We start from the raw sequence: 24440 nt of genomic DNA on the forward strand, positions 1-24440 counted from the left end.
GAGCCCAGATCGCGTCCTTGCACTTCAGCTGATGTGATAGAATGAAAATCTGTCTCAGAGGTTGGGTGTGGTGGCTCATGTCTGTAATCCCAGCACTTTGGAGGCTGAGGTGGACAGATCATGAGGTCAAGAGATCGAGCCCATGCTGGTCAACATGGTAAAACCCCATCTCTACTAAAAATACAAAAATTAGCTCTGCGTGGTGGCCCATGCCTGTAGTCCCAGCTACTCTGGAGGCTGAGGCAGGAGAATTGCTTGAACCTGGAAGGTGGAGGCTGCAGTGAGCTGAGATCGCACCACTGCACTCCAGCCTGGTGACATAGCGAGACTGCATCTCAAAAAAAAGACTCCATCTCAGAAACAACAATGAAAATAACAAAAACATACTTGGTTGGGAGCAGTGGTAATCCCAGTTTTTTGGGAGGCTGAGGTGGAAGGATCACTTGAGGTTGGTTAAAGATCAGCCTGGGCAACCTAGCAAGGCCTTATCTCTACAAAAAATTTTAAAAATCAGCCAGTCAAGGTGATGTCATGCCTGTAGTCTTGGCTACTCCAGAGGCTAAGGGAGGAAGATCGCTTGAGTCCAGGAATTTGAGGCTGCAGCGAGTTATGATCGCGGCAATCTACTCCAGCCTGGGTAACAGGTGAGACCCAGCCTTTTATTTGTGGATAGCTCAAAGAAGTCATTTACAAAATGCCTTTTGTTTTCAAAGCACAGCTTTTCATAAAAAGCAAGGTCCACATTTAACAGATGCTTGGATACAAGGATCTGTGTTGAGGGCCACTGGGGACTCAGGAAACCCCACAGGCCCGGGATCAGTCGGGGCTCAGAACTCATCCTCAGAAACGTCGTGGGCCCCCCTGCAGACCTTGAAGGGCCGGCGGGAGGTCAGCTGTCCTGGGGAGGCCGGGTCCAGGTTCACCCAGCCTGGCCCTCGGGGCAGCAGGTGGCTTTCATTGAGTCTGATGACGCGGTAATTCTCGTAGTGCACGTTGTGGGTTATGTCCTTCAGGTCTTGGAGGTGGGAGCTGGGAGACCAGAGGCGGTCAGCCCCAACTGTGGTGTCCCCAGCGACCCTCGCCAGCTCCCCAGCCCCAGGCTCCCCACACCCTCACCGGATGAGCAGGTCTCTCAGGAGAGGAAACTCACAGTGCGCCATGTTCTCCACTGCAAGACACAGGACTCAGTATGGGCTCTGCTTAGTGTGCACTGAGTAAGTGCCTACTGTATGCACCACCTGACACCATTTCCCTTAGCCCTTTCCCCACATTTCTCTTTATCCTATCCCGCCTTCTCTTTGTTGGTTCATTCATTCATTCATTCATTCACTGTTGTGTCCCCAGAGCCTGGTACAGGGGGCTCCTGCAAGTAGTCATTGAATGAATGAATCCACAAGTCATTATTATATTATATATACAGTCGGCCTCTGTATCCATGGCTGCCCACTGCGGGACTTGAGCATCTGCAGATTTTGGTATCCCTGGGGGTCCTGGAACCACCCCCTGCAAATAGAGTGGAATGACTATGTGCTATATCATAAATAATAGTATAGTATATTTCTGGCCGGGCCCCGTCTCTACTAAAAACACAAAAATTAGCCGAGTGTGGTGGTGCACATCTGTAGTCCCAGCTACTTGGGAGGCTGAGGCAGGAGAATCGCTTAAACCTAGAGACAGAGGTTGCAGTGAGCCAAGATCACTTCACTGCACTCCAGCCTGGATGACAGAGAAAGACTCTGTCTCAAAAAAAAAAAAAAGTACAGTATACTTCTAATAATTATAATAATGCATCAGGGGCTATGTCCTGGCTGCCCCTCCTGTCTCACTTTCTCCAGTGCCCTGAGGTGGTCTCCTCTCCCTCCCTCCACAATCCCCTTCACTGTACTTCCCCCACCTGTCCTTGTCTCGTCAGCTCTATGGGGACGGGGACCTTGTCAGGAACTGCACATAGCGGTGCCCGATATACAGTAGGCCCATTGTAAGTACTGGCCAGCCTCTAGGGCACCCTTGGGTACCGAGCATTGTGCCAAACGGTGCCACTCCCCACTCTAGCACCCTAGGAAGTTGATGCCACTGTGATGCCCACTCTACTGGGAGGAAACTGAAGCCCAGAGAATCCAGAAACTTGCCCGTGTCCCCCCAGCTGGAAAGAAGGACCGTTCCCCAGGCCTGTTTGTCCCGTGGGCTTAACCTTTTTGAGGGCCCTGTGATGGGGGTTAAGGATGCCAAAGGCACAGGGCTGCTCTGGCGTCCAACTTGTCCTCACCCGAATCCTACCCAGGGGCCCCACACTGACCTTCGATGATGCCCCACTTGGTCTTCCGGCCCAGGACACACCTCCCGTTCACCAGGTGCTCTCGATCAGCTCCTACCACAGCAAAGGGGATTCGGTCCTGGGAGAGGAGAGGAGACGGAGACAGGAGGATATTGACTTTGCTGGGGAGATGAGAAGAAAAATCAAGGCACCCAGGCAGGAGAGAAGAGCCCTGTCTTTTTTGAGGAGGGAACATGGTAGAACGTGCACAGAATTTCCAAGTTCAAAGACATAAAGTCGGAAGGTGGGGTACGGTGGCTCACACTTGTAATCCCAGCACTTTGGGAGGCCAAGGTGGCCGGATTACCTGAGGTCGGGAGTTCGAGACCTGCCTGACCAACACAGAGAAATCTTGTTTTTACTAAAAATACAGAATTAGCTGGGCCTGGCGGTGCACGCCTGTAATACCAGCTAGCCAGGAGGCTGAGGCAGGAGAATTGCTTTAACCTGGGAGGCGGAGGTTGCGGTGAGCCGAGATCGTGCCATTGCACTCCAGCCTGGGCAAGAAGAGTGAAACTCCATCTCAAAAAAAAAAAAAAAAAGACATCAAGTCTAATTGGTGCCTCTGGCTGGATGAGGTACCTCATGCCTGTAATCCCAGCACTTTAGCAGGCCGAGGTGGGAGGATCACTTGAGCCCCAGGAGTATGAGACCAGCCTGTGGAACATGGTAAGACCCCATCTCTGCAAAAAGTAAAAATTTAGACAGGTGTAATCATAGCTCACTGCAGCCTCAAGCTCCTGGACTCAAGTGATAACCCCCTGCCTCAGTCCCCTGAGGACTGGGGACCACAGGTGTACACCACCATGACTGGCTACTGTTTTGTTTTTTTTTTTTCTGGCTACTGTTTTTTAATTTTTTGTAGAGATGAGTTCTCTCTGTGTTGCCCAGGCTGGTCTAACTCCTGGGCTCAACTGATCTTCCTGCCTCTGCCTTCCAAAGTGCTGGGATTATAGGAGCGAGCTACTATGCACAGCCTGTGTTATCATCATCTTCTCTGCCTCCCCCTCCTCCTCCCCCTCCTCCTCCTCCTCCCCCTTCTCCTCCCCCTCCTCCTCCTCCCTCCTCCTCCTCCTCTCCCTTCTTATCCTCCCCCTCCACCTCCTCCCCCCTTCTCCTCCTCCTCCCCCTCCTCCTCCCCCTCCTCCTCCCCCTCCTCCTCCCTCCTCCTCCCTCCTCCTCCTCCTCTCCCTTCTTATCCTCCCCCTCCATCTCCTCCTCCTCCCTCCTCCTCCTCCTCCCTCCTCCTCCTCCTCCTTCCTGTGTGTGTGTGAAGGAGTTTTGCTTTTGTTGCTCAGGCTGGAGCAGAAAGGTGCAATATCGGCTAACCACAACTTCCACCTCTTGGGTTCAAGCAGTTCTCCTGCCTCAGCCTCCCCACTAGCTGGCATGTGCCACCATACCCAGCTAATTTTGTATTTTTAGTAGAGATGGGGTTTCTCCATGTTGGTCAGGCTGGTCTTGAACACCCAACCTCTGGTGGTCTGCCGGCCTTGGACTTTAAAAGTGCTGGGATTACAGGCGTGAGCCACCTCATCTGGTCCTGTATGTAGTTTTGTGGGCACACAGTCAGGCCCGTGAGTCACTCTTGTCTATGGGCTGCTTTTGAACCATGACAGCAGAGTTGAGTCATCGCAACAGAGAGCCTACGATTCACAAAGTCCAAAACATTTACTACCTGGCCTTTTGCAGAAAAGGTTGTTGAACCCTATTGTAAACTTCAGTTGTATACTTGCTCATGGCCAGAAGCAGAAATTCAAACTTGTAAACTCCGAAGTGACACATATAGGTTTGTTATTTCTGAGTTCATCTGTGATGGAGAATAATGTTGATGTTAATAACACTGGGCGTGGTGGCTCACACCTGTAATCCCAGCACTTTGGGAGGCTGAGGCGGGCGGATCACCTGAGGTCAGGAGTTTGAGACCAGCCTGGTTAACATGGTGAAACCCTGTCTCTACTAAAATTACCAAAATTAGCTGGGGGTGGTGGCACGCGCCTGTAGTCCCAGCTACTCAGGAGGTAGAGGTGGGAGAATCACTTGAACCCAGGAGGTGGAAGTTGCTGTGAACAGAGATGGTGCCACTAGACTGCAGCCTGGGCCACACAACAAGACCCTGTCTAAAAAAAAAATTGTACAGTACAGTGGTTTTTAGTGTTTGCCCAGGGTAATGCAACCATCATCACAATCTGATTTCACAACGTTTTCATCATACCCCCTGCCAAAAAAACCCATACCTTTTAGCAATCCCTCCCCATTTCTCCCTTCCCCACAACCTCTGGCTACCACTAACCTACTTTGTATCTCTATAGATTTGCCTATGCCTATTTCGGACGTTTCATATAAATGATATAAATGGAATCCTATAACATGTGACCTTTTGTGTCCGAATTCTTTTTTTTTTAATAAATTTTTTTTTTCTTATTTTAAAGATGGGGTTTCACCATGATGGCCAGGCTGGTCTTGAACTCCTGACCTCAGGTGATCCATCCACCTCGGCCTCCCAAAGTGCTAGGATTACAGGCGTGAGCCACTGCGACCAGCCTGTCCGAATTCTTTTTGTCTAAGAAACATGTTTACAAACTTCCTCCATGCTATAGCAGGTAGGTGACAGTGCTTCATTTCTTTTTTTTTTTTTTTTTTTGAGACAGAGTCTCTCTCCCTTGCCAGCCTCCTCAATAGCTGGGATTACAGGCGAGTGCCACCACACCTGACTCATTTTGTATTTTTAGTATAGACAGAGTTTTACCGTTTTGGCCAGGCTGGTCTTGAACCCTTGGCCACAAGTGATCCACCCACCTCAGCCTCACAAAGTGCTGGGAATACAGGCGAGAGGCCCAGCCTTGAACTGTACACTTTTTTTTTTTGAGATGGAGTTTCGCTCCTGTCGCCCATACTGGAGTGCAGTGGCATGATCTCAGCTCACCGTAACCTCCGCCTCCCAGCTTCAAGCTATTCTCCTGCCTCAGCCTCCCAAGTAGCTGGGATTATAGGCATGTGCCACCACACCCAGCTAATTTTTGTATTTTTAGCAGAGCCAGGGTTTCACCTTGTTGGCCAGGCTGATCTCGAATTCCTATCCTCAGGTGATCCGCCTGCCTCGGCCTCCCAAAGTGCTGGGATTACAGGTGTGAGCAACTGTGCCCGGCCTGAACTGTACACTTTTAAAGGGTAAACGTCATTCCTTTCCATGGCTAAGGGACAGCCCACAGCAGGGGACAGGCCACATTGTGTTTCCCCACTCATCTGTTGATGCATATTTGGGTTGTTTCCACTTTCGGGACTAAAATAAATAATGTTGCTGTGAACATTCATGTACAGGTTTTTCTGTGAGTGTGCGTTTCTGTTTCTTCTGGGTGTATATGTAGCAGTTCAGTTGCTGGGTCGTACAATAACTGGATGCTTACCATATGAAGAACCGCCAGACTGTTTCCAAAGTGGCTCAACCATTTCGCTTTCCCTCCAGCGAGAGGCGAGGGTTTCACTTCCTCCTCATCTTCCGAAACACTTTATTTTTTTAAGATGAGTTTTTCTCTTGTTGCCCAGGCTGGAGTGCAGTGGAGTGATCTCAGCTAACTGTAACCTCTGCTTCCCAGGTTCAAGATAGTCTCCTGCCTCAGCCTCCCCAGTAGCTGGGATTACATGTGCCTGCCATGACGCCTGGCTAATTTTTGTATTTTTAGTAGAGACGAGGTTTCATCATGTTGGCCAGGCCAGTCTTGAACTCCTGACTTCTCAACTTCTGCCCGCCTCAACTTCCCAAAGTGCCGGGATTACAGGTGTGAGCCACCATGCTGGCCAACACTTTTTAAAAAAAAAAAACAAACCATCCTAGGCAGGGGCCGGTGGGTCACACCTCTAATCCCTTCACTTTGGAAGGCCGAGGTGGCCAGATCACCTGAGGTCAGGAGTTTGACATCACCCTGACCAATATGGAGAAACCTCATCTCTACTAAAAATGATACAAAATTAGCCAGGCATGGTGTCACATGCCTGTAATCCCAGCTAGTTAAAAGGCTGAGGCAGGAGAATGGCTTGAACCCGGGAGGCGGAGATTGTGGTGAGCTGAGATTGTGCCACTGCACTCCAGCCTGGGCAACAAGAATAAAACTCTGTCTCAAAAACAAACAAAACAAAACAAACAAACAAAAACCATCCTAGTGGGTGTGAAGTGGTGTCTCACTGTACTTTTTTTTTTTTTTAATTTTTGAGACAGAGTCTCACTCTGCTGCCCAGGCTGGAGTGCAGTGGCGTGATCTCGGCTCACTGCAACCTCTGCCTCCCGGGTTCAATGATTCTCCCACCTCAGCCTCCTGAGCAGCTGGGATTGCAGGTACCCGCCACCATGCCCAGCTCATTTTTGCATTATTAGGAGAGATGGCGTTTCACCACGTTGGCCAGGCTGGTCTCAAATTTCTGACATCAGGTGATCGGCCTGCCGTGGCCTTCAAAGTGCTGGGATTACAGGCATCAGCCACCGCACCCTGCCTTGAGTTGTCTTTTATTGCCCCTTTTTTTTTTTTTTTTTTTTTATCAAGGCCTCACTGTGTCATCCAGGCTGGAGCACAGTGGCACCATTATGGCTGTCTGCGGCCTCCACTTCCTGGGCTTAGGTGATCCTCCTGCCTCAGCCTCCTGAGTAGCTGGGACTATAGCCATGTGCTGCCATGCCAAGCTAATTTTTGTGGTTTTTTGTTGAGATGGGGTTTTGAGGGCTCGGCACTGTGCCTCATGCCTGTAATTCCAGCACTTTGGGAGGCTGAGGTGGGTGCATCACAAGGTCATGAGTTCAAGACCAGCCTGGCCAACATGTTGAAACTCTGTCTCTACTAAAAGTACAAAAATTAGCTGGGTGTGGTAGCACGTGCCTGTAGTCCTAGCTACTTGGGAGGTTGAGGCAGGAGAATTGCTTGAACCCAGGAGGCACTGGTTGCAGTGAGCCAAGAATGTGCCACTGCACTCCAGCATGGGACACACACACACACACACACACACACACACACACACACACACACACGCAAAGAGCGATGGGGTTTTGCCATGTTTCTCAAGCTGGTATTGAACTCTGGGCTCAAGGAATCCTCCCGCCTCGGCTTCCCAAAGTGCTGGGATTGCCACCACCCTCAGGCCTCTTTTATTGTTGAGCTGTAAGAGTTTTGTTGTTGTTTTGAGACAGAGTCTCACTCTGTCACCCAGGCTGGAGTGCCATGGTGCAATCTTGGCTCACTCACTGCAACCTCTGCCTCCCTGGTTCAAGCAATTCTCCAGCCTCAGCCTCCCGAGTAGCTGGAACTAAAGGCATGCACCACCACACCCAGCTAATTTTTTGTATTTTGGCAGAGATGGGGTTTCACCATGTTAGCCAGGCTGGTCTCCAGCTCCTGACCTCAATTAATCCGCCCGCCTTGGCCTCCCAAAGTGCTGGGATTACAGGCATGATCCAGTTTGCACAGCCAAATGTTCTTTATATATTCAGGATACAAGCCCCTTACTGGATATGTGATTTGTAGACGTTTTCTCTGATTCTGTGGGTTGTGAGTGTGAGCTGTTATTTCTTGCTCACCTTGAGTTTGTGAATGCGTGAAAAGTCATATCTGCTGGGAATATGTAGATGTAGAGCGAGATGTAGAGCGAGATGAATCTTCGGGTGGAAAGGATGGGTGGGAAGGAAATCACCTCATCCACCTCCCACCCCACAGCCTCTCACCCGTAACTTGCTGTTGAGGATTTTGTCATTGATGTCCTCGTCAAAGCACTTCTGGGGGTAGACGTCAATGCAGTGAGTCCTCAGGTTTTTCTGGATCTGGAGATCCCGCACGGGTGACCTCAGCCTGCCCTGCCCGCTCTGCCCTCTGCACCACTGACCCCAGCCCTGCCCCGGGCACCCAGATCACCCTGTGCCTGAAGGCCTCTCGCTCCTCCATGGTCAGGCTGTCTGCCCGGGCGATCACAGGCACCACATTTACAGTCCGACACAGCCGCTGCAGGAACTCAATGTCCAGGGGCCGCAGGCTGCCGGGCAAGGCAGTGATGGGGGCGGGGGTGGTGGTGAATGTGTGACAGCGGGTGGGGGTGCAGCCCGCAGCCTATGTCTGGGACCCCTACTCCTCCTCCCTGCCCCATGCCGGTGTTCCTTGCCTTGCAGGTGCAGCCCCCTCACCAGTGCCCAGTGGGTGGCACGAAGTACACGCAGCAGTGCACGCGGGTGTCCGGGATGTGGTGCCGGCGGGTGATGAGGATCTCCTCCTGCAGGTACCGCTCGTACTGTTCATTGATGTAGCCCAGGATGGGGTCCCAGCTGGGGCGGGAGGTGGACCCTCCCCTCAGAAGTGTGCTGGGCCCAGGGAGCCCCATCCCTGTCCGCTGTGTCCTCTGGGTGGTCCTCCCTTGGGATAAGGAATCGTCCCAGTTGGCCTGGGACCTCTGGGTCACCCCGTTACTTTCCTCCACTTCCTGTACCATCACAGAGACATAAGGAGACCTCCTGCCATTCTCCAGTGGAGGCCTCGGTTTCACTGTCTATAAAATGGGGACGAGTAGCACCTAATTTGCAAGTAAGGGAGGGGTGAGCATTAACTGCATTAAAGGGCCACAGCAGGGCTGGAACCACCAAGGACTCTCGCCTGATGGTTGCAGGGGTCTCTCTTCTCCTCTCGGAGTCCCTTCCCCTCTGGGATATTGTCTGCACTATAAGTAGCCAGAAAGGGCCTTTTAAAAACAGGAGTCAGGCCAGGCACGGTGGCTCATGCCTGTAATCCCAGCACTTTGTGAGGCTGAGGCAGGAGGATTGAGTGAGCCCAGGAGTTAGAGGCCAGCCTGGGCAATGTGGGGGAAACCCCAACTCTACAAAAAATACAAAAATTAGCTGGGTGTGGTGGCATCTGCCTGTGGTCCCAGCTACTCAGGAGGCTGAAGCAGGAGGTTTGCTTGAGCCCAGGGTGGTCGAGGCTGTAGTGAGCCATGATCTTACCCCTACACTCCAGCCTGGGAAACAGAGTGAGACACTGTTTCCAAATTGAAATGAAATGAAATGAAACCAGGGCCAGGCATAGTGGCTCACGCCTGTAATCCCAGCACTTTAAGAGGCTGACCTAAGGTCAGGAATTTGAGACCAGTCTGGCCAACATGGTGAAACCCTGTCTCTACTGAAAAAAAAAAAAAAAAAAAAATTAGCCAAGTGTGTTGGTGGATGCCTGTAATTCCAGCTGCTCGGGAGGCTGAGGCAGGAGAATTGCTTGAACCCAGAGGTGGAGGTTACAGTGAGCCGAGATTGCACCAGAGCCCTCTGGCCTGGGCCACAAGAGAGAGACTCTCCCAAAAAACAAAAACCAAAATTAGCCGGAAATCTCTTGAACCCAGGAGGCGGGGGTTGCAGTGAGCCGAGATTGTTCACTGCAGCCTAGGCAATAGAAGGAGACTCCATCTCAAAAAAAAAGAGCACACGGGGCCTGGTTGGTCCAGGTCTGGGGTGTTTCCCAAAGGTTGGAGGGGCAGGGGCAGGGACAGGAGGGGAGAGCCCTGACTTGGGCCCCAACCTCAAGAACCCACCACTTGTCATTGTTGATTTGGTCCCCGAAGCCGGGCGTGTCGGTCACTGTCAGCTTCAGCTTCACGCCCTTCTCCTCGATGACTGTGGAGGGACCGCGGAGTTGGGAGAGATTGGACCGGGATGGGAGGGGTAGGGTGTGGTGGGGTGTGGTGTGGGCAGGGGCTCACTCACCATGGGTCACTGAATGCAGCTGCAGCGTCTGGGGTGTGGGCAACCCCAAACCTGGCGGGTTTGACTTCCACACTTTGGACTTGAACAGCGTGTTCACCATGGTGGACTTGCCTAGCCCGCTCTGCCCTGGGAGTGGCGACCACATGACAGCTGTTAGGGTGGGCATTTTAGGCAGTTTTTATCTAACTCTTTACTTTTTAATTTTATTTTTGGAGACAGGGTCTCAATCTGTCACCTGGGCTGGAGTACAGTAATGCAATCACAGTTCACTGCAGCCTCAACCTTCCCAGGCTCTACGGATCCTCCCACCTCAGCCTCCCGAGTAGCTGGGACTGCAGGTGCATGCCACCGCGCCCGGCTAATTTTTTAATATATATATATATATTTTTTTTTAGGCAGGGTCTCACTCTCACCCAGGCTGGAGTGATCTCAGCTCACGGCAACCTCCACCTTCAGGTTCAGATGATCCTCCCACCTCAGCCCTGCAAGTAGCTGGGACTACAGGTGCACACCACCATCCTTAGCGAATTTTTTAAAGTTTTTTGTAGAGATGGGTCTTGCTGTGTTGCCTAGGCTGGTCATGAACTCCTGGCCTCAAGGGAGCCTTCTGCTTCAGTCTTGCTCTGTCGCCCAGGCTAGAGTACAGTGGAGCAATCCAGCAACCTCACTGCAACCTCTGCTACCCAGGTTCCAGCAATTCTTCTGCCTTAGCCTTCTAAGTAGCTAGGATTACAGGCACCTGCCACCACGTCTGGCTTAATTTTGTATTTTTAGTAGAGATGAGGTTTTAACGTTGGCCAGGCTGGTTTCAAACACCTGACCTCAAGTGATCCTCCCGCCTTGGCCTTTCTGTCTTTCTTTTTTTGAAGTCTCGCTCTGTTGCCCAGGCTGGAGTGCACTGGCCTGATCTTGGCTCACTACAACCTCTGCCTCCCGAGTTCAATCTGTTCTCCTGCCTCAGCCTCCCGAGTAGCTGGGACTATAGGCGCCAGCCACCACACTCATCTAATTGTATTTTTTTTTTGAGACGGAGTCTTGCTCTGTTGCCAGGCTGGAGTGCGGTGGCATGATCTCGGCTCACTGCAACCTCCGCCTCGTGGGGTTCAAGTGATTCTCTGCCTCAGCCTTCCGAGTAGCTGGGATTACAGGTGTGTGCTAATTTTTTGTATTTTTAGTAGGGATGGGGTTTCACCTTGTTAGTCAGGATGGTCTTGATCTCCTGACCTCGTGATCTGCCTGCCTCAGTCTCCCAAAGTGCTGGGATTACAGGCGTGAGCCACCTCACCCGGCCAAGCTAATTGTATTTTTAGTAAAGACAGGGTTTCACCATGTTGGCCAGGCTGCTACGCCTGGCCTCCAAAAGTGCTGGGATTACAGGAGTGAGCCACTGCGCCCGGCCCTGCCTTAACCTTTCAAAGTGCTGGAATTACAGGTGTGAGCCACCACGTCCGGCCTCGTTTTTGTACTTTTTGTAGACACAGGGTTTTGCCTTGTTGCCCAAGCTAGTCTTGAACTCCTGAGCTCAAGTGATCCACCCGCCTCAGCCTCCCCAAACCCTGGATTATAATTATAAGCCACCGCTTCAGGCGGATTTTTGTCTTTTAATGACTCAGGATTTCTCAAATTTTCAATGGCAACATCCCTGTGAGGTGCCATTATCAGGCCCACTTAACAGTCAGGGAGGGACGACAGTCTGCCAAAGGTGAGGCCACAGGCCCAGGCCTGCAGGGTAGCACCGTGGGTCTGTCCCACGGTGGGCCCCGCCTCTCACTCACCCACCACCATGATGTTGAACTCAAAGCCCATCTTCATAGCCTTGATCTTCAGCTGGCCCAGCACAGCCTCGATGCCAATGGGACCAAACATCTCGCAGGCTGGGGTGCTGGGGCTGGAGGGCCTCGAGGATGAGCAGGGAGAGGGGGAGCGCCTCAGGGGATCCATGGGGGCCGAGGGTTCCAGATGCCTGTCACCAGGTGGGTGGGGATGTCACAGATGCCTGTCACCAGGGATGTTAGTGGGGCTCAAAGGAGCCCACACTAACCTCAGATCTGAACCCCAATTTGAGCTTGGCTGTTGGCCAACCCCCTCCACACATCATGCCTCTGGTGTACCCTAAGTGCCCATAGTCCCAGGGGTGTGGTGAGGGGGCGTGTGGGGAGCCGTTTCTCCAGGGTGCCTCAATTCCCATCCAGAGAGGCTCCAGCCCCAGTGGTCTGCCCTGTCCCTACCTACAGCCCAGGCTGTCCTCTCAGGTCACTTCCTTCAGCAAAGCCTGGTAGGCTGGACAGAGTCCAGTAATGGTGTCTGTAGACAGCTGGAATCCTGGAGGGGTCGCAGGGAGTGTGTGTGGGATGAAGTGGCTCCCATCCCAGCAGAGAACAAGGCAAGGGGCTCAGGATGAGGTGCCCCTACTTTTCCCAGGGGGACACACAGCAGAGTTGATAGAGATGGAGAGCGAGCAAGATGGCACAGGTATGAAGGTGATGGAGACACACAGAGGGATAGACCGAGGCCAGGCAGGGAAGATGGCTGGGAAGGAGCGGAGCGGGAGCCCTCTGGGCAGGAAGAGAGAAGCAGCATGGTGTGGCACCTGGTGCACGTGGGTCCTGGTGGAGCTTCGAGGAACTGCCTTGTCCTGGCAGGGCCTGGTGTGTGTGACGGGGGAGGTGAGAGGATGACAGTTAACTGAAGAATCTGAGCTCCATCCCCGCTTCCTGTGACCCCCCCCCAACCTGGGGACTTCTCTGCAGCAGGAATAGGAACTCTTACCCCTCTAATCCTTTCAATGACCCTAGCCTAATAATGCAACGATCCCCACCCCACGTAGAACCAGGAGCCCAAGGCACCCATGTCAGCTGGGCTTCCACCTCCAAGCTCACACCCTCAACCCCTCTGCTGGGACGAGCAAACCTGGACCCCACAACTGGCTAGCAGGACATCCCTGTCCATCCTTGGTGCCATGTGTTTTAAGTTGCCAGTGTGAAAAACATTATGAGATTGCTTTACAAATATTTACCCAGTCCTGACTCTGCACATGGCATCGTTCTAGGAGCCCAAAGATGTTAACTTGTTTACTACTGCCTCTTTTCTTGTTTACAGAAATATCTAGATTTCCAGTGTATCTTAGAGATTATCACTCTGACTTGAGATGCCCTCTTTATTTTTTTTTATTTTTTATTTATTTTTATTATTATTTTTTGAAACGGAGTTTCGCTCTTGTTACCCAGGCTGGAGTGCAATGGCGCTATCTCGGCTCACTGCAACCTCCGCCTCCTGGGTTCAGGCAATTCTCTTGCCTCAGCCTCCTGAGTAGCTATGATCACAGGCACGCGCCACCATGCCCAGCTAATTTTTTGTATTTTTAGTAGAGACGGGGTTTCACCATGTTGACCAGGATGGTCTCGATCTCTTGACCTCGTGATCCACCCACCTCGGCCTCCCAAAGTGCTGGGATTACAGGCGTGAGCCGCTGCGCCCAGCCCGAGATGCCCTCTTTAAATGGGCTATGTGCTTTCCAGACCGCCTTGGCCCTCACTGCTCCCTTATCGTCTCTCTGATAAGCTTTTGTTTTGTTTTGTTTTGGAGACAGAGTTTTGCTCTGTTGCCCAGACTGAAGTGCAGTGGTGCGATCTTGGCTCACTGAAACCTCTGACTCCCAGGTTCAAGCGATTCTCCTGCCTCAGCCTCTCAAGTAGCTGGATTATAGGCATGAACCACCACGCCTGGCTAATTTTATTATTTTTTTGAGATGGAGTCTTGCTCTGTTGCCCAGGCTGGAGTGCAGTGGTGTGATCTCAGCTCACTGCAACCTCCGCCTCCTAGGTTCAAGTGATTATCCTGCAGCCTCCCGAGTAGCTAGGACTATAGACCCATGCCACCATGCCCAGCTAATTTTTTTAATTTTTAGTAAAGATGGGGTTTCACCATGCTAGCCAGGCTGGTCTCTAACTCCTGACCTCATGATCACCCCGCTTGGCCTCCCAAAGTGCTGGGATTACAGGAATGAGCCATCAAGCCCGGCCTAATTTTGTACTTTTCAGTAGAGATAGCATTTCTCCATGTTGGTCAGGCTGGTCTTGAACTCCCAACCTCAAGTGATCGCCCTGCCTCGGCCTCCCAAAGTGCTGGGATTATAGGCGTGGGCCACTGCACCCAGCCCATCATGTAACCTGTTTTTAAGCTTCATCCATGGTTAGCGTTTGTCAGTGCTTCTTTTTTTTTTGAGACAGAGTTTCGCGCTTGTCACCCATGCTGGAGTGCAGCGGCAGGATCTCGGTTCACTGCAACCTCCGCTTCCCAGGTTCAAGTGATTCTCCTGCCTCAGCCTCCTGAGTAGCTGGGATTACAGAAGTCTGCCACCACGCCTGGCTAATTTTTGTTATTTTTAGTAGAGACAGGGTTTCGCCATGTTGGCCAGGCTGGTCTTGAACTCTTGACCTCAGGTGATCCATCCATCTTGGTCTCCCAAAGTGCTAGGATTACAGGCGTGAGCCACTGTGCCTGGCCTGAGTGCCCTTTTTCAATAATCATGGGTAATTTCCCCAGTTCACCTACAAGCAGAATTGCTGGGTCTTACAGTAACACTGTTTGTGTGGTTTTTCTTTCTTTGAGGTAGAGACTGGCTCTGTTGCCCAGGCTGGAGTGCAGTGGCACCATTATGGCTCACTGCAACCTCTGCCTCCAGGTTCAAGTGATTCTCCTGCTTCAGCCTCCCGAATAGCTGGGATTACAGGCATCTGCCACCATGACTGGCTAATCTGAGATCACGCCATTGCACTCCAGCCTGGGCAACAGTGAGACTCTGCTTTTTAAAAAAAAAAAAAAAAAAGGGTCGGGCATGGTGGCCCACACCTGTAATCCCAACACTATGGGAGGCCGAGGCAGGTGGATCACGTGAGGTCAGGAAAGACCAGCCTGGCAAACATGGTGAAACTCCATTTCTACTAAAAGTACAAAAAAATAGCCGGGCATGGTGGTGGGAGCCTGTAATCCCAGCTACTCCAGAGGTTGAGGCAGGAGAATTGTTTGAACCTGGGGGGTGGAGACTCTAGTGAACTGACATTGCACATTGCACTCCAGTCTGGGAAGAAGACCAAAACTCCGTCTAAAAAAAAAAAAGGGGGAGGGAGAAGGATTAGTCAGAGGAGGAGACATGAGCCTGGAAGCAGAGGTTGGAGGGTTAGAGGGATGGGAGACTGTGGGCCAAGGAATGCTGTCAGCCTCTAGAAGCTGGAGAAGGCCAGGGATGGACTCTGCCCTAGAACCTTCAGGATGAACCCAACCTGGCTGACCCATTATAGACTCTGACCCTCAGAACCGTAGGGTAATACGTTTGTGCTGTTTGAAGCCACTGAGTTTGTGGTAACGTTACGGCAGCATTGGGAAATGAATACATTAGGTGTGTGACGGGCTAACTGCTTAACTACTCTAGGCCTCCGTTTCCTCATCTGTAAAATGGGAAAAGCAGTGATACCCACTTTAGTATTGCCATGAGAAATAAGCTAGGTGACACAGTACAGTGCTAGGGGCAGAGCCTCACATTAGCTGATATTTTCAAGGATTAAAATAGAGAAAATAAGGACGGCGAAGACTCCTAGCACAGCCAGCCTTCTGTATGTGTGTTCCAGATCTGTGGATTCAGCCAACCAGACAGAAAATATTTGGAAAAAAAACACATCTGTACTGGACACATACAGACCTTTTAATTATTCCCTAAATAATGTAACAACTATTCATGTAGCATTTACATTATATTGAGTATAAATATATATATATTTATACCCAATATAAATATATATTTATATCGAGTCAGGCTTGTCTCGAACTCCTGACCTCAGATGATCTGCCCGCCTCGGCCTTCCAAAGTGCTGGGATTACAGGCGTGAGCCACTGCACCCGACCAATTTTTTTATTTTTAGTAGAGATGGGGTTTCGCCATGTTAGCCAGGATGGTCTCAAACTCCTGACCTCAAGTAATCTGCCCACCTTGACCTTTCAAAGTGGTGGAATTACCATCATGAGCCACCATGCCTGGCCATTGTAAGTAATCCAGTGATTTTTGATTTAAAGTATAGAGGAGAATATGCAGAGTACTGCATCAATTTGTATAAGAGACTTTAGCATCTGTGGATTTTGGTACCCATGGATGTTCTGGAACCAATGCCTGAGGATACCAGGGGCAACTATATGATGCCAGGCACAGCTGTCCTAGCTGCCAGAGTCGTGGGATGCAGGCAGGTTTTCTCCCCCTTCCCCCTTCCTCCCTTCCCTCTCTCTCATTCACGAAGTCAGCAGTGGCCAAGCACCCACGTATTCCCAGCTGCATATGTGGGATACTGAGGAAAGGTAGGAAGTCCCAGGACTGAAGAAGCCACAGGCCCGTGCCCTCCCTGGGCCTCGAGCAGTGGGGAGCCAGGAAGCACACCTGCCAGGCCTGGGCCCTCTCCCCTGGGCTTGGCAGCCTCTGCTAGCCCTGGGGAGGGCGGGGCTGGTTGCCAAGGCCTCAGATGGTGTGGAGCCGGAAGCAGGAAGCAGCCTATGCTCCCCAGGACCTAGGACCTGCCTGGCTGGAGGCAGTTGGAGGCTTCTAGGAGGCAGGTCGGGGGTCTGGGGTCTGGGCTGCCAGTGGGAAAGGGAGGAGACAGTGGCTGGGGAGAAGATTGTCCATGCTGGGGTCAGGATAGGGACCATAGGGCTGGGCAAGGAGAGAGGCTGGGCCTGGGGCCAAAAGAGTGGGAGGTGGCGGGGAAGCTGGCACTGGGCCAGGAGTGGGCAGACACTGGGCTCTGGGAGGCCTGGATGTGGTCCCCACTGAGCCGAGCCCAGGGTTCTGATGCAGCCTCTGGGGGCCAGGGCAGGTGGCACTGTGGACGCCAAAATGGCTGTGTCCACAGAAGAGGTGGAGGCCACAGTTCAGGAAGTCCTGGGGAGACTGAAGAGCCGCCAGCTGTTCCAGTCCGCATGGGACACCGCTTCCTTCATCGTCTTCCTCACCTTTGTGGGTAAGTGTGGCTGCAGCCTCCGGGCCCCACCGGACCCCTGCCCAGGTCCCAGGTTGGGGGCTACATCTAGACACCTGTCCTGTCCCCAGGCACCGTGCTGCTCCTGCTGCTGCTGGTCGTCACCCACTGCTGCTGCTGTAGCTGCTTTGGCTCCCCCAGGCCCCACAGGGAAAGCCCCAGGAAGGTGAGCCCCTGGAAGGTGAGCCCCGCTGGCCTCTGGGTGCTAGGGGACCTGCACAGAACTGTACTGGGGTGGAGGAGGGGGGTGAAGGAGGGGGATGGGGTGGAGGGGGATGGGGGGCGGTGGTAGAAAGGGGGCTTGCCCCTCCTAGGGAACAAGGAGCAAACCTGCTGGGTTCCTCTGTGCTTCTCTTGCAGGAAAGACCCAAGGGAGTGGATAACTTGGCTCTGGAACCCTGACCCTGTGTGTCCTGCCCATTGGCAGTAACAAAGCCTTCTGTCTGCCCAAACTCTGAGTCTGCAGTGTCTTCCAGCCCATCTGGGTGGGTGACATGGGACTTGCTGCCCCACTCAGGTGCCCACCTGGCCCCTCCAAGTCTTCGGCTGGCACAACTGTGCCAGGTCACCCTGGGTCACCTAGCTGGGAGGGCAGCTGGTCTCAGACTCAGCGGCTCCAACTCCCAGGTGGAGCTCTTGTCACCACCCTGGGGTCTCTTGGCAGCCAGAGGGTCTTCTCTCAAAGGTGGGTTCTGTGTCCAGCCCTGGCATAGGGAGCACGGAAGCCAGGCTCTGGGAAAAGGGGAGACTGCCAGCTCCTGAAGCTGATGGCCACTGACCACCAGGGACCCCCAGCCTGGGTCCCTGCTCAGACAGACAGACAGGGGCTCCAGGTGGAGTCTGATAATCTTTATTTCTTAGAGGATCCTGGGTCGGGGCTGTGGAACACACTGGTACCAGCGCTACATTCACTCCTGGGGTGGCTCTGTCTGCACTGTTCCTGCCCGTCCCCTGGGACTCATAGCTAGTGCCATCACCTACCCTATGCCCTCCAGGGGGAGGGGACAGCAAAAGGGAGAGGAATGAGAGCCCTGGGCCTGGCCCTGCCCTGAGTTCAAAGATTCCCATGGTGACCAGGAAGGTGGGATTGGGAACATGGGACCCTCTCAGCCCCGCCTTCCTGACCTCCCCCTAACACCCCAGGAGACCAACCTCCCTTCCTCCTGGTGCTTCCAGTGTCTGCTCCCAGCAGTGCAAATGTGTTAGGTGGGGGAGGGGTATGGTATGGGAGATAAATAGCAGCCTGGCGTTGGCTGGTGCTGGCGCGGGTTTGAGTAGGGACTGGGGTCACCTTCCTGAGGACAGGCTCCTGGGCGCTGTGCTCAGAAGGGTCTGTAGCTCCAGTAGCTGGAGAACACAGAGACCTGCAAGGGGAGGGTTTGGTGAGTGGCTGGATGCAGGGCACGGGTGGCCCAGGTGAGATGTCAAGGTCACCCAAGGGCATTGGGTCAGGATGGGGCACTGCTGCCTAGCGGTTCTGTGGGGGTACACCAGACCCCAATGTTGGGGTGCTCTGAGGGTGTAGCAGGGCCCTTAGAATCCCTCCTCACTGTGGGGGTACACCAGACCCCAATGTTGGGGTGCTCTGAGGGTGTGACAGGGCCCTCAGAATCCCTCCTCACTGTGGGGGTACACCAGACCCCAAGGTCGGGTGCTCTAAGGGTGTGGCAAGGGCCCTTAGAAGCCCTTCCCCTAATGAAGGTGCTCTCCCGGGCCCCACCTTGTCCTTGAGCTGCTGGCAGAGCTGCAGGGAGACGGTGAAGTAGACCAGGGCGTCGTTGAGCCAGGGCACCACACACTCCACCTTGTGCACGTGGCTCACCTCCAGGCGCTGAGAGCCCCACTCGCTGTGGGTGGTGAGGGAAGGGTCCCTGAGTCGGGGCCCAGCCCTCCAGCTGCAGCGGGACGGGGTGGCCGTGCCTGGACCTCCCTCCCCTGCCTACTTACAACATAGCCCCTGGGCTGTGCAGCACTGCGCCTCCAGCCGGGCGGAAATTCTAGGCAGAACAGCACCAGAGCCGTTAGACCGCACAGGGTGTGGGCGTGGGGGGCAGCAGGAGGGCAGGGGTCCCTCCTCACCTTTGTGGAGTTGGGCTGCAGAGCGTGCAGCTGGTACACCGTGAGGCAGAGCTTGTTGAGGTTGATGTAGACGTTGACCAGCAGGTCGGAGGGCAGGGCAGGGGCGAACATCCGCTGCAGGAGGCAGGCAGGATGAGGCCCTCCCAAGCCCCCAACCCAGGCTGGATGGAGTGGGGCTCTGTGGTCAGTCATGGATTCTGCAGGGGACCCCAGTGTCCACCCCAGGGATGTTCTTCCAGGCTTTTCCCAGGTGCCCCAAGTATCTTCCTGTGCCGCCAGATTTGGGAAGCACACACCCAAACAGGGTTAACACATTTTGAGGGTAAAGGACGGAAGCCAAGAACCCCATCCCAGAAAACCACCTAGATAGAATTCTAACTACAATTTGCGGGGTGGCCCCCTGTGTCCATCCTGTGGGCAAGCTGGGTCCCGCTGCGGGGACCCCTCTCCGTGAGCAGGGGTACTGACCGTGAGGCCGCTGGCAGCGATCTCGGGCAGAGTGAGGGTGGCAGGTGTGGTGAGCCGGTTTCGGGCTCTGGTCAGCTGCAGCATCACTGCGTCCATCAGCTGTGGGGAGGGGTGCGGTTGGCTCTGCTTCCTCCTGTGCGCCCACGCACCAGGGAACAGCAGATAAGGTAGCTCCTACTCCCACCCAGTCACCACGGTTCCCAGGGCCGGAACCCCAGCAGCAGGGGCCTGTTAAAGACGGGTAGTTGGGTTGCAGCTGGGCATGGGGGAGGGTAAGATGTCTGTACTGATGTCATCAGGATGGGGCTGATTCACTGCATGGGGGTCCCAGACGCTGGATCAATGGGGAATGGAGGGTCCTGGGAGGTCAGTCCCAGGGGCACAGGCTTTGCAGAGAGGGGTACAGGCAACCAAAGTTGGCTGTGAAAGGCCAGAGAGGGCTTCCTGGAGGAGGCGATGGGATGGCTGGGTTGTTTTCAGGGGGGCGAGGTAGGGTCACAGCTGGTGGATGGTGGGACCACGTGGAGCCCATCCCCTGCCTTTGCCACAGAGCAGAGCCTGGGCAGACTCCTCAGAGCCACAGCTTCCATGCCATCCAGCCGTGGCCATGGATACTGGGGGCGATGTGGCTCTCAGGAAACACACAAGAGCTGACTGGAGGCATGGGGGCTGTACCACCCCAGGGTGGTCACAGTTCTCAAACGGACCTCAGTCTATCTGGTTCCAAGTATGACGAACCAGAGGTCCAGAGAGGGCAGGTGAGCCACCAGAGGACACACACTATGTCAGGGGCAGAGCTCAAGGATGAGGCCAGGCGCCTGGGTCAGCTCTTCACACGTGCCACGTGGTTAATGTGAAGGCTTTCACTAATGCTCGTGGCAGCAGGGCGTGCCGAGTGCTCACTGGGGGCCCCATGACCTGAATTATCACAGTCACTCCAGCTGGCCCCCCACCCCATAGGTAGAAAATAGAGACAAAGAGTAGGCAGGTAAGTGCCTAGAGGTTGCACAGCTTGAAGTGGAGGCCCTGGGATTGGAACCCGGGTCTGAATCTGGATCAAGGACAAGGGAATAGGCCCAGGGGGCCAGCCCTCTCCAGGAGTCAGGTTTAGGGGCAGCTCACCTTGAGGACCTCAGCGCCTGTCTTGAACTGGTAGCTCTCATCCCGGCTGGTAAGCAGGTAAATGGCTTGGCTCACGTGGTTCCTAGCATCCTGGATCTGGAAGCATGGGTCATTCAGTGGGGTCACTCCAGCTTCCATGTGGTCAGGAAGGGAGGGTGGGTGCCACCTATCTGCCCCAGGTCATTGCACTCTCTACACTGTCATCTCTGCGCCCCAGAGGGCCATATCTGCACCAGGGGATGGGTACTTGGCATCACCTGGGGCAGGCCCAGTCTCTGCCCTAGTGTGGCTCACTTTCTAAGGGATGGACAGACAGTAGTGCCCAAGATAAGAATCTGTGCGAGTTGCAGAAGGAAGCAAATAGGATGACATGGGCAGGGGCAAGGGTCCTGAAATGGAGACAGTCAGGAGGAGGGGGCAGGGGAAAGAGGCAGGGCCCAATGGCACAGGAGCTGCCAGGGAGCACGGACCTCTTCCCCAGAGCCACGGCAAGTCCCTGGAGGCTCTGGGCAAAGCATGACTTTTCAGAGGGTTTCTGAATCATCCCATCCCACCAGGTGCTGTGGGGACTCGCAGTCCCGATGTGGCCCTCAGGCCAAGTTCTCCACCTTCCCACATGGCCCATGCTCCCACGGGCTCAGGCCACACTTGCCCCCGGTTTTGCTGCTAGGAAACACCCTCCCAGGCTTGCTGTGGCTACAGATTCCCAGGGCCCGTCCCTCTTTAGGGAGGCCCCAAGGCGGGCCTGCTGCCGCCTGTCCTTGTGGCTGAGCACTGACCAGGAACGGGCGGGGTCACCTGCTGCAGCTTCCACTGCTTGTCCTCCCGGAAGGCGAAGTGCAGCAGCTGGTTGTTCCGGGGCATCTTAAGGTTCACGTCCTGACAGGCAAGAGTGGGATGAGCCGGGCAAGGGGATACCTCCTGCCACAGCGACTCTGAGCCCTTGAGCCTGGGGCAGAAACGGTGTCTGTGGCAGCTCAGGCCTCAGCTGCTCTGTAGGGCAGAGGGTCTCCAGATGCCTTGGCCGTTTGGCGGGTGAACAGGGAGGTCAGGAAACAGGAAACCAGGCCCAAGAGGAGCCACAAAGAAGTGAAATGGAGCAGGGCACGGTGGCTCATGCCTGTACTCCCAGCACTTTGGGAGGCCAAGGTGGGCAGATCATCTGAGGTTGGGAGTTCAAAGATCAGCCTGACCAACATGGAGAAACGCTGTCTCTATGAAAAATACAAAATTAGCCAAGCATGGTAGAGCATGCCTGTAATCCCACCTACTTGGGAGGCTGAGGCAAGAGAATCGCTTGAACTGGGGAGGCATAGGAGGTTGCAGTGAGCCGAGATCGTGCCACTGCACTCCAGCCTGGGCAACAAGAGTGAAACTTCATCTCAAAACAACAACAACAACAACAAAAAAAGTGAAATGGAAAGAGGTGGAGATAGGGGAAAGTGGAAGACAGCCTCTGTCAGGCCTGGTGTGAATGGAGTGCATCTAGTGTCTACAAAGGCCAACAGATGGAGCCTAGGAGGGGGGCTCCCCCTGCGCCTTGGTGCCTGGCACAGGGTTGGGTGCAGACCGGAGCTCAGGCGTTGGCTGATTCAACTGTGAGCTGTGGCCAGCTTAATCTGCCAATGCCCATGCTTCACTGGGTCCAGATGCCAGACCAGGCTGTGTGGGAAGAACTCCCCTCCTGAACCTCTTACTGAATGTGCACATCGATCCCTGGAGGAGGTGTGGGGGTTGCTGTCATTTTCCAAAAGAGAAAACTGAGGCCAGAGAGACCAAGGGTCCCACCCAGAGTCCCAGAGCTTGCACAGAGAGAAAGTGGGAGCCCCCATGCTCTTCCCCGCTGGCAGGATGGGAGGGGACAGGGCCGGGGGACTCACCGCCTGGCTGAGGGCATCCCCCTGCAGAGTCAGCACGCCTTTCACCTGGTCTGTGCTGTAACATGTGGCATCAGAGCGGTGCCTGTGTCCACACCCCCACCACCCAGCCCTCCTTCCTGGCTGGCTGCCCCCTCCTGTCCCGCCGCACACCCAACTGGTCTGCAGGACAGGGCTGTGGCCATGCCTCCCACACCCAAGGTACCCAAGGAGTCTCCCAGCCCAAGGAGACCATTTCCCTGGTTTCTGCCCAGCCCAGGCTCACCCACAGCTGCCTAGGATGAAGTTCTCTTGCTTGGCGGGCCCCTCCGTGCCTGAGCCTGGCAGAGTGAAGCGAAGAGAGGCCTCCTGCGGGACAGAGGGGAAGAGGGGAGCTGGTAGTGCTCACCCAGGCCCGGCCCAATGCTTCTTCCAGAAGTCCCCCTCCCTCCAAGTCAGGAGAATAAGAAATAAGGTGGCCTGGTCTCACTTGGGTTCAGCTGGGGTGGGAAGACCCTGCCCAAGCCTCCAGGGCACCTAATCATGAGCCCGATCTCTGCTTATCCCATATTCCCTGAACACCTCCTGTGTGCCCACCTCGGGGAGTACAGGATACACAGGGGCAGCCGCCGAGCTTGGCTGAGGGGGGAGAAGCACAGAGTCGGGGAACAAGGCAGCAGTCACGGTAACCCGCGGTCCTGGGCCTCAGCAAGCACTGCGCCGGTCACTTCTGTGAGCTGCCTGGCTCATTTATCTACACCACAGCCCCGCGAAGCGAGTACTGTTATCTCTATTTTTGCAAATGAGAAAAGGGAGACCCAGAGAGGTTGAGTGACTTGGCTGAGGTCCCACTGCCGGGCAGAGGCAGAATTCTTCATCTCCCAGATTGGATGCCGCTGCTCTCAAGGCGGCCCTTGCTAATCCCCCCGCCAGGACTCGCCCCTGCCCGCACAGAGGTGCTTGTGTAACGGGGTCGGCTCGAGTTCCCGGAGGCTGCGGCTTGCCGAAAAGCGGCGGCGGCCGCACGCAGTAGGCGCTCAGGACGCAACCTTGGGGAGCTTCGAGGAGCCAGGGAGATGAGGAGGGAGGGTCGCCACGCCCGGCGGGGCAGGACGCGGGCCGTTACCTTGAGGATGTCCTGCAGCTGCCTCAGCACCGCGTGCACCTCGTCGTGCAGCAGCCAGCGGAACTCCTCCTCCTGCGGGACAGCCACGGCGGTCACGCCCGGCCCCGCCGCCCTGCCAGCCCGCCCGCCAGCCCGCGCGCCTCACCAGCACCGCCCGCTCCGCCGCCGTCGCTGCCATTACGGTGGCCATGGCCGGAGGCCGCCGCAGAGGGCCGTCCCCACCGGCTGCTGCTAGCGTCCTCCAGTCCTCGCGTCCGCCCCCAGCGTCCGGCTCCGCCTCCGCCTCCGCCCCCGATTGGCTGAGCGGGCGCCGGCCCCGCCCCTAGACTGGCTCCGTGCTCGCGATTGGCCGGCGTCTGCCGGCCGCCTCGGCTCACGAGACCTGCGGGCGCTCAGGAACGAGGTTGCCTGCTGGGCGAGTCTGGCTCTCTCTGGCCTAGGGACGCTGCCGACACCAGCCTGGGGCGCCGTAGGGACGACCACTCAGGGGCGGAGCGCTGGGGCCGCTGGCCTGGGTCTCCACCTGATGCGGGGGGAGTGTGGGGGGGGGGGTGCTCTGCTTCACCCGCGCACACTTGATTGGCCTGCAGAACAGTCTGTCCCGGCCCAGCCTCCCTATTGGCCCGCTTGGCTCAGTTGGTCGCTGTTCCCGTCCCGCTGCGGACCTCGTCGCCACTCGCAGGTCGGTCTCCCTCGGAGGCAGAGGTCCCGAAAGCCCACCCTTGCCCCACCGCTG

At 54.9% G+C, this 24440-nt stretch overlaps 3 protein-coding genes across 8 annotated transcripts; 1 reads left to right on the forward strand and 2 right to left on the reverse strand.

Moving 5' to 3' along the window:
* Window positions 1-638: 638 nt before the first annotated feature.
* On the reverse strand, window positions 639-12690 carry SEPTIN12 (septin 12). Of its 2 annotated transcripts, XM_012448305.2 has the most exons (10): window positions 12625-12690; window positions 11810-11997; window positions 10035-10160; window positions 9863-9944; window positions 8475-8612; window positions 8209-8326; window positions 8022-8117; window positions 2297-2393; window positions 1117-1168; window positions 639-1029 (listed from the first exon to the last, which is right to left on the reverse strand). In XM_012448305.2, exons 2-10 carry the CDS (start codon window positions 11973-11975, stop codon window positions 828-830), a joined length of 1077 nt encoding a protein of 358 aa, XP_012303728.1. In that variant the 5' UTR covers window positions 11976-11997; window positions 12625-12690; the 3' UTR covers window positions 639-827. The 2 variants fall into 2 exon arrangements, with proteins under 2 accessions (XP_012303728.1, XP_012303729.1); XM_012448306.3 differs by lacking the exon at window positions 8475-8612.
* Window positions 12691-16553: 3863 nt separating this feature from the next.
* On the forward strand, window positions 16554-17505 carry SMIM22 (small integral membrane protein 22). 3 transcript variants are annotated; one of them, XM_012448229.3, is made up of 4 exons: window positions 16554-16627; window positions 16892-17035; window positions 17125-17234; window positions 17414-17505. In XM_012448229.3, exons 2-4 carry the CDS (start codon window positions 16912-16914, stop codon window positions 17453-17455), a joined length of 276 nt encoding a protein of 91 aa, XP_012303652.1. In that variant the 5' UTR covers window positions 16554-16627; window positions 16892-16911; the 3' UTR covers window positions 17456-17505. The 3 variants fall into 3 exon arrangements, with proteins under 3 accessions (XP_012303652.1, XP_012303650.1, XP_012303651.1); XM_012448227.3 differs by lacking the exon at window positions 16554-16627 and having other exon boundaries at window positions 16678-17035; XM_012448228.3 differs by lacking the exon at window positions 16554-16627 and having other exon boundaries at window positions 16678-17035; window positions 17125-17219.
* A 382-nt stretch (window positions 17506-17887) lies between these two features.
* Window positions 17888-23951, reverse strand: ROGDI (rogdi atypical leucine zipper). Of its 3 annotated transcripts, XM_012448226.3 has the most exons (11): window positions 23850-23951; window positions 23705-23776; window positions 22865-22947; window positions 22603-22657; window positions 21521-21601; window positions 20723-20818; window positions 19601-19699; window positions 19133-19246; window positions 19001-19050; window positions 18774-18900; window positions 17888-18417 (listed from the first exon to the last, which is right to left on the reverse strand). In XM_012448226.3, exons 1-11 carry the CDS (start codon window positions 23892-23894, stop codon window positions 18376-18378), a joined length of 864 nt encoding a protein of 287 aa, XP_012303649.1. In that variant the 5' UTR covers window positions 23895-23951; the 3' UTR covers window positions 17888-18375. The 3 variants fall into 3 exon arrangements, with proteins under 3 accessions (XP_012303649.1, XP_064218500.1, XP_064218501.1); XM_064362430.1 differs by lacking the exon at window positions 22603-22657; XM_064362431.1 differs by lacking the exons at window positions 23705-23776; window positions 23850-23951 and adding an exon at window positions 23176-23270.
* Between the last annotated feature and the right edge of the window lie 489 nt (window positions 23952-24440).

Source organism: Aotus nancymaae, unplaced genomic scaffold (assembly GCF_030222135.1).
Source record: "Aotus nancymaae isolate 86718 unplaced genomic scaffold, 86718_ANA_hifiasm-v0.15.2.pri h1tg000049l, whole genome shotgun sequence".
In the NCBI taxonomy this organism is placed as follows: Eukaryota; Metazoa; Chordata; class Mammalia; order Primates; family Aotidae; genus Aotus; species Aotus nancymaae.

What these genes read in the sequence shown, in the direction of transcription:
- ROGDI (XM_012448226.3), bottom strand. Translation starts at nt 23,894, where the DNA reads ATGGCCACCGTAATGGCAGCGACGGCGGCGGAGCGGGCGGTGCTG. An exon ending in CGGCGGAGCGGGCGGTGCTG is followed by an intron (nt 23,777 to 23,849) that starts GTGAGGCGCGCG and finishes GCTGTCCCGCAG; the next exon opens with GAGGAGGAGTTCCGCTGGCT. An exon ending in AGCAGTGGAAGCTGCAGCAG is followed by an intron (nt 20,819 to 21,520) that starts GTGACCCCGCCC and finishes CCATGCTTCCAG; the next exon opens with ATCCAGGATGCTAGGAACCA.
- SMIM22 (XM_012448227.3), top strand. Translation starts at nt 16,867, where the DNA reads ATGCAGCCTCTGGGGGCCAGGGCAGGTGGCACTGTGGACGCCAAAATG. An exon ending in CGTCTTCCTCACCTTTGTGG is followed by an intron (nt 17,036 to 17,124) that starts GTAAGTGTGGCT and finishes TCCTGTCCCCAG; the next exon opens with GCACCGTGCTGCTCCTGCTG. An exon ending in GGAAGGTGAGCCCCTGGAAG is followed by an intron (nt 17,235 to 17,413) that starts GTGAGCCCCGCT and finishes CTTCTCTTGCAG; the next exon opens with GAAAGACCCAAGGGAGTGGA.
- SEPTIN12 (XM_012448305.2), bottom strand. Translation starts at nt 11,975, where the DNA reads ATGGATCCCCTGAGGCGCTCCCCCTCTCCCTGCTCATCCTCGAGGCCC. An exon ending in GTTCAACATCATGGTGGTGG is followed by an intron (nt 10,161 to 11,809) that starts GTGAGTGAGAGG and finishes CGCCACTCCCAG; the next exon opens with GGCAGAGCGGGCTAGGCAAG. An exon ending in GTGCCACCCACTGGGCACTG is followed by an intron (nt 8,327 to 8,474) that starts GTGAGGGGGCTG and finishes CTTGCCCGGCAG; the next exon opens with CCTGCGGCCCCTGGACATTG.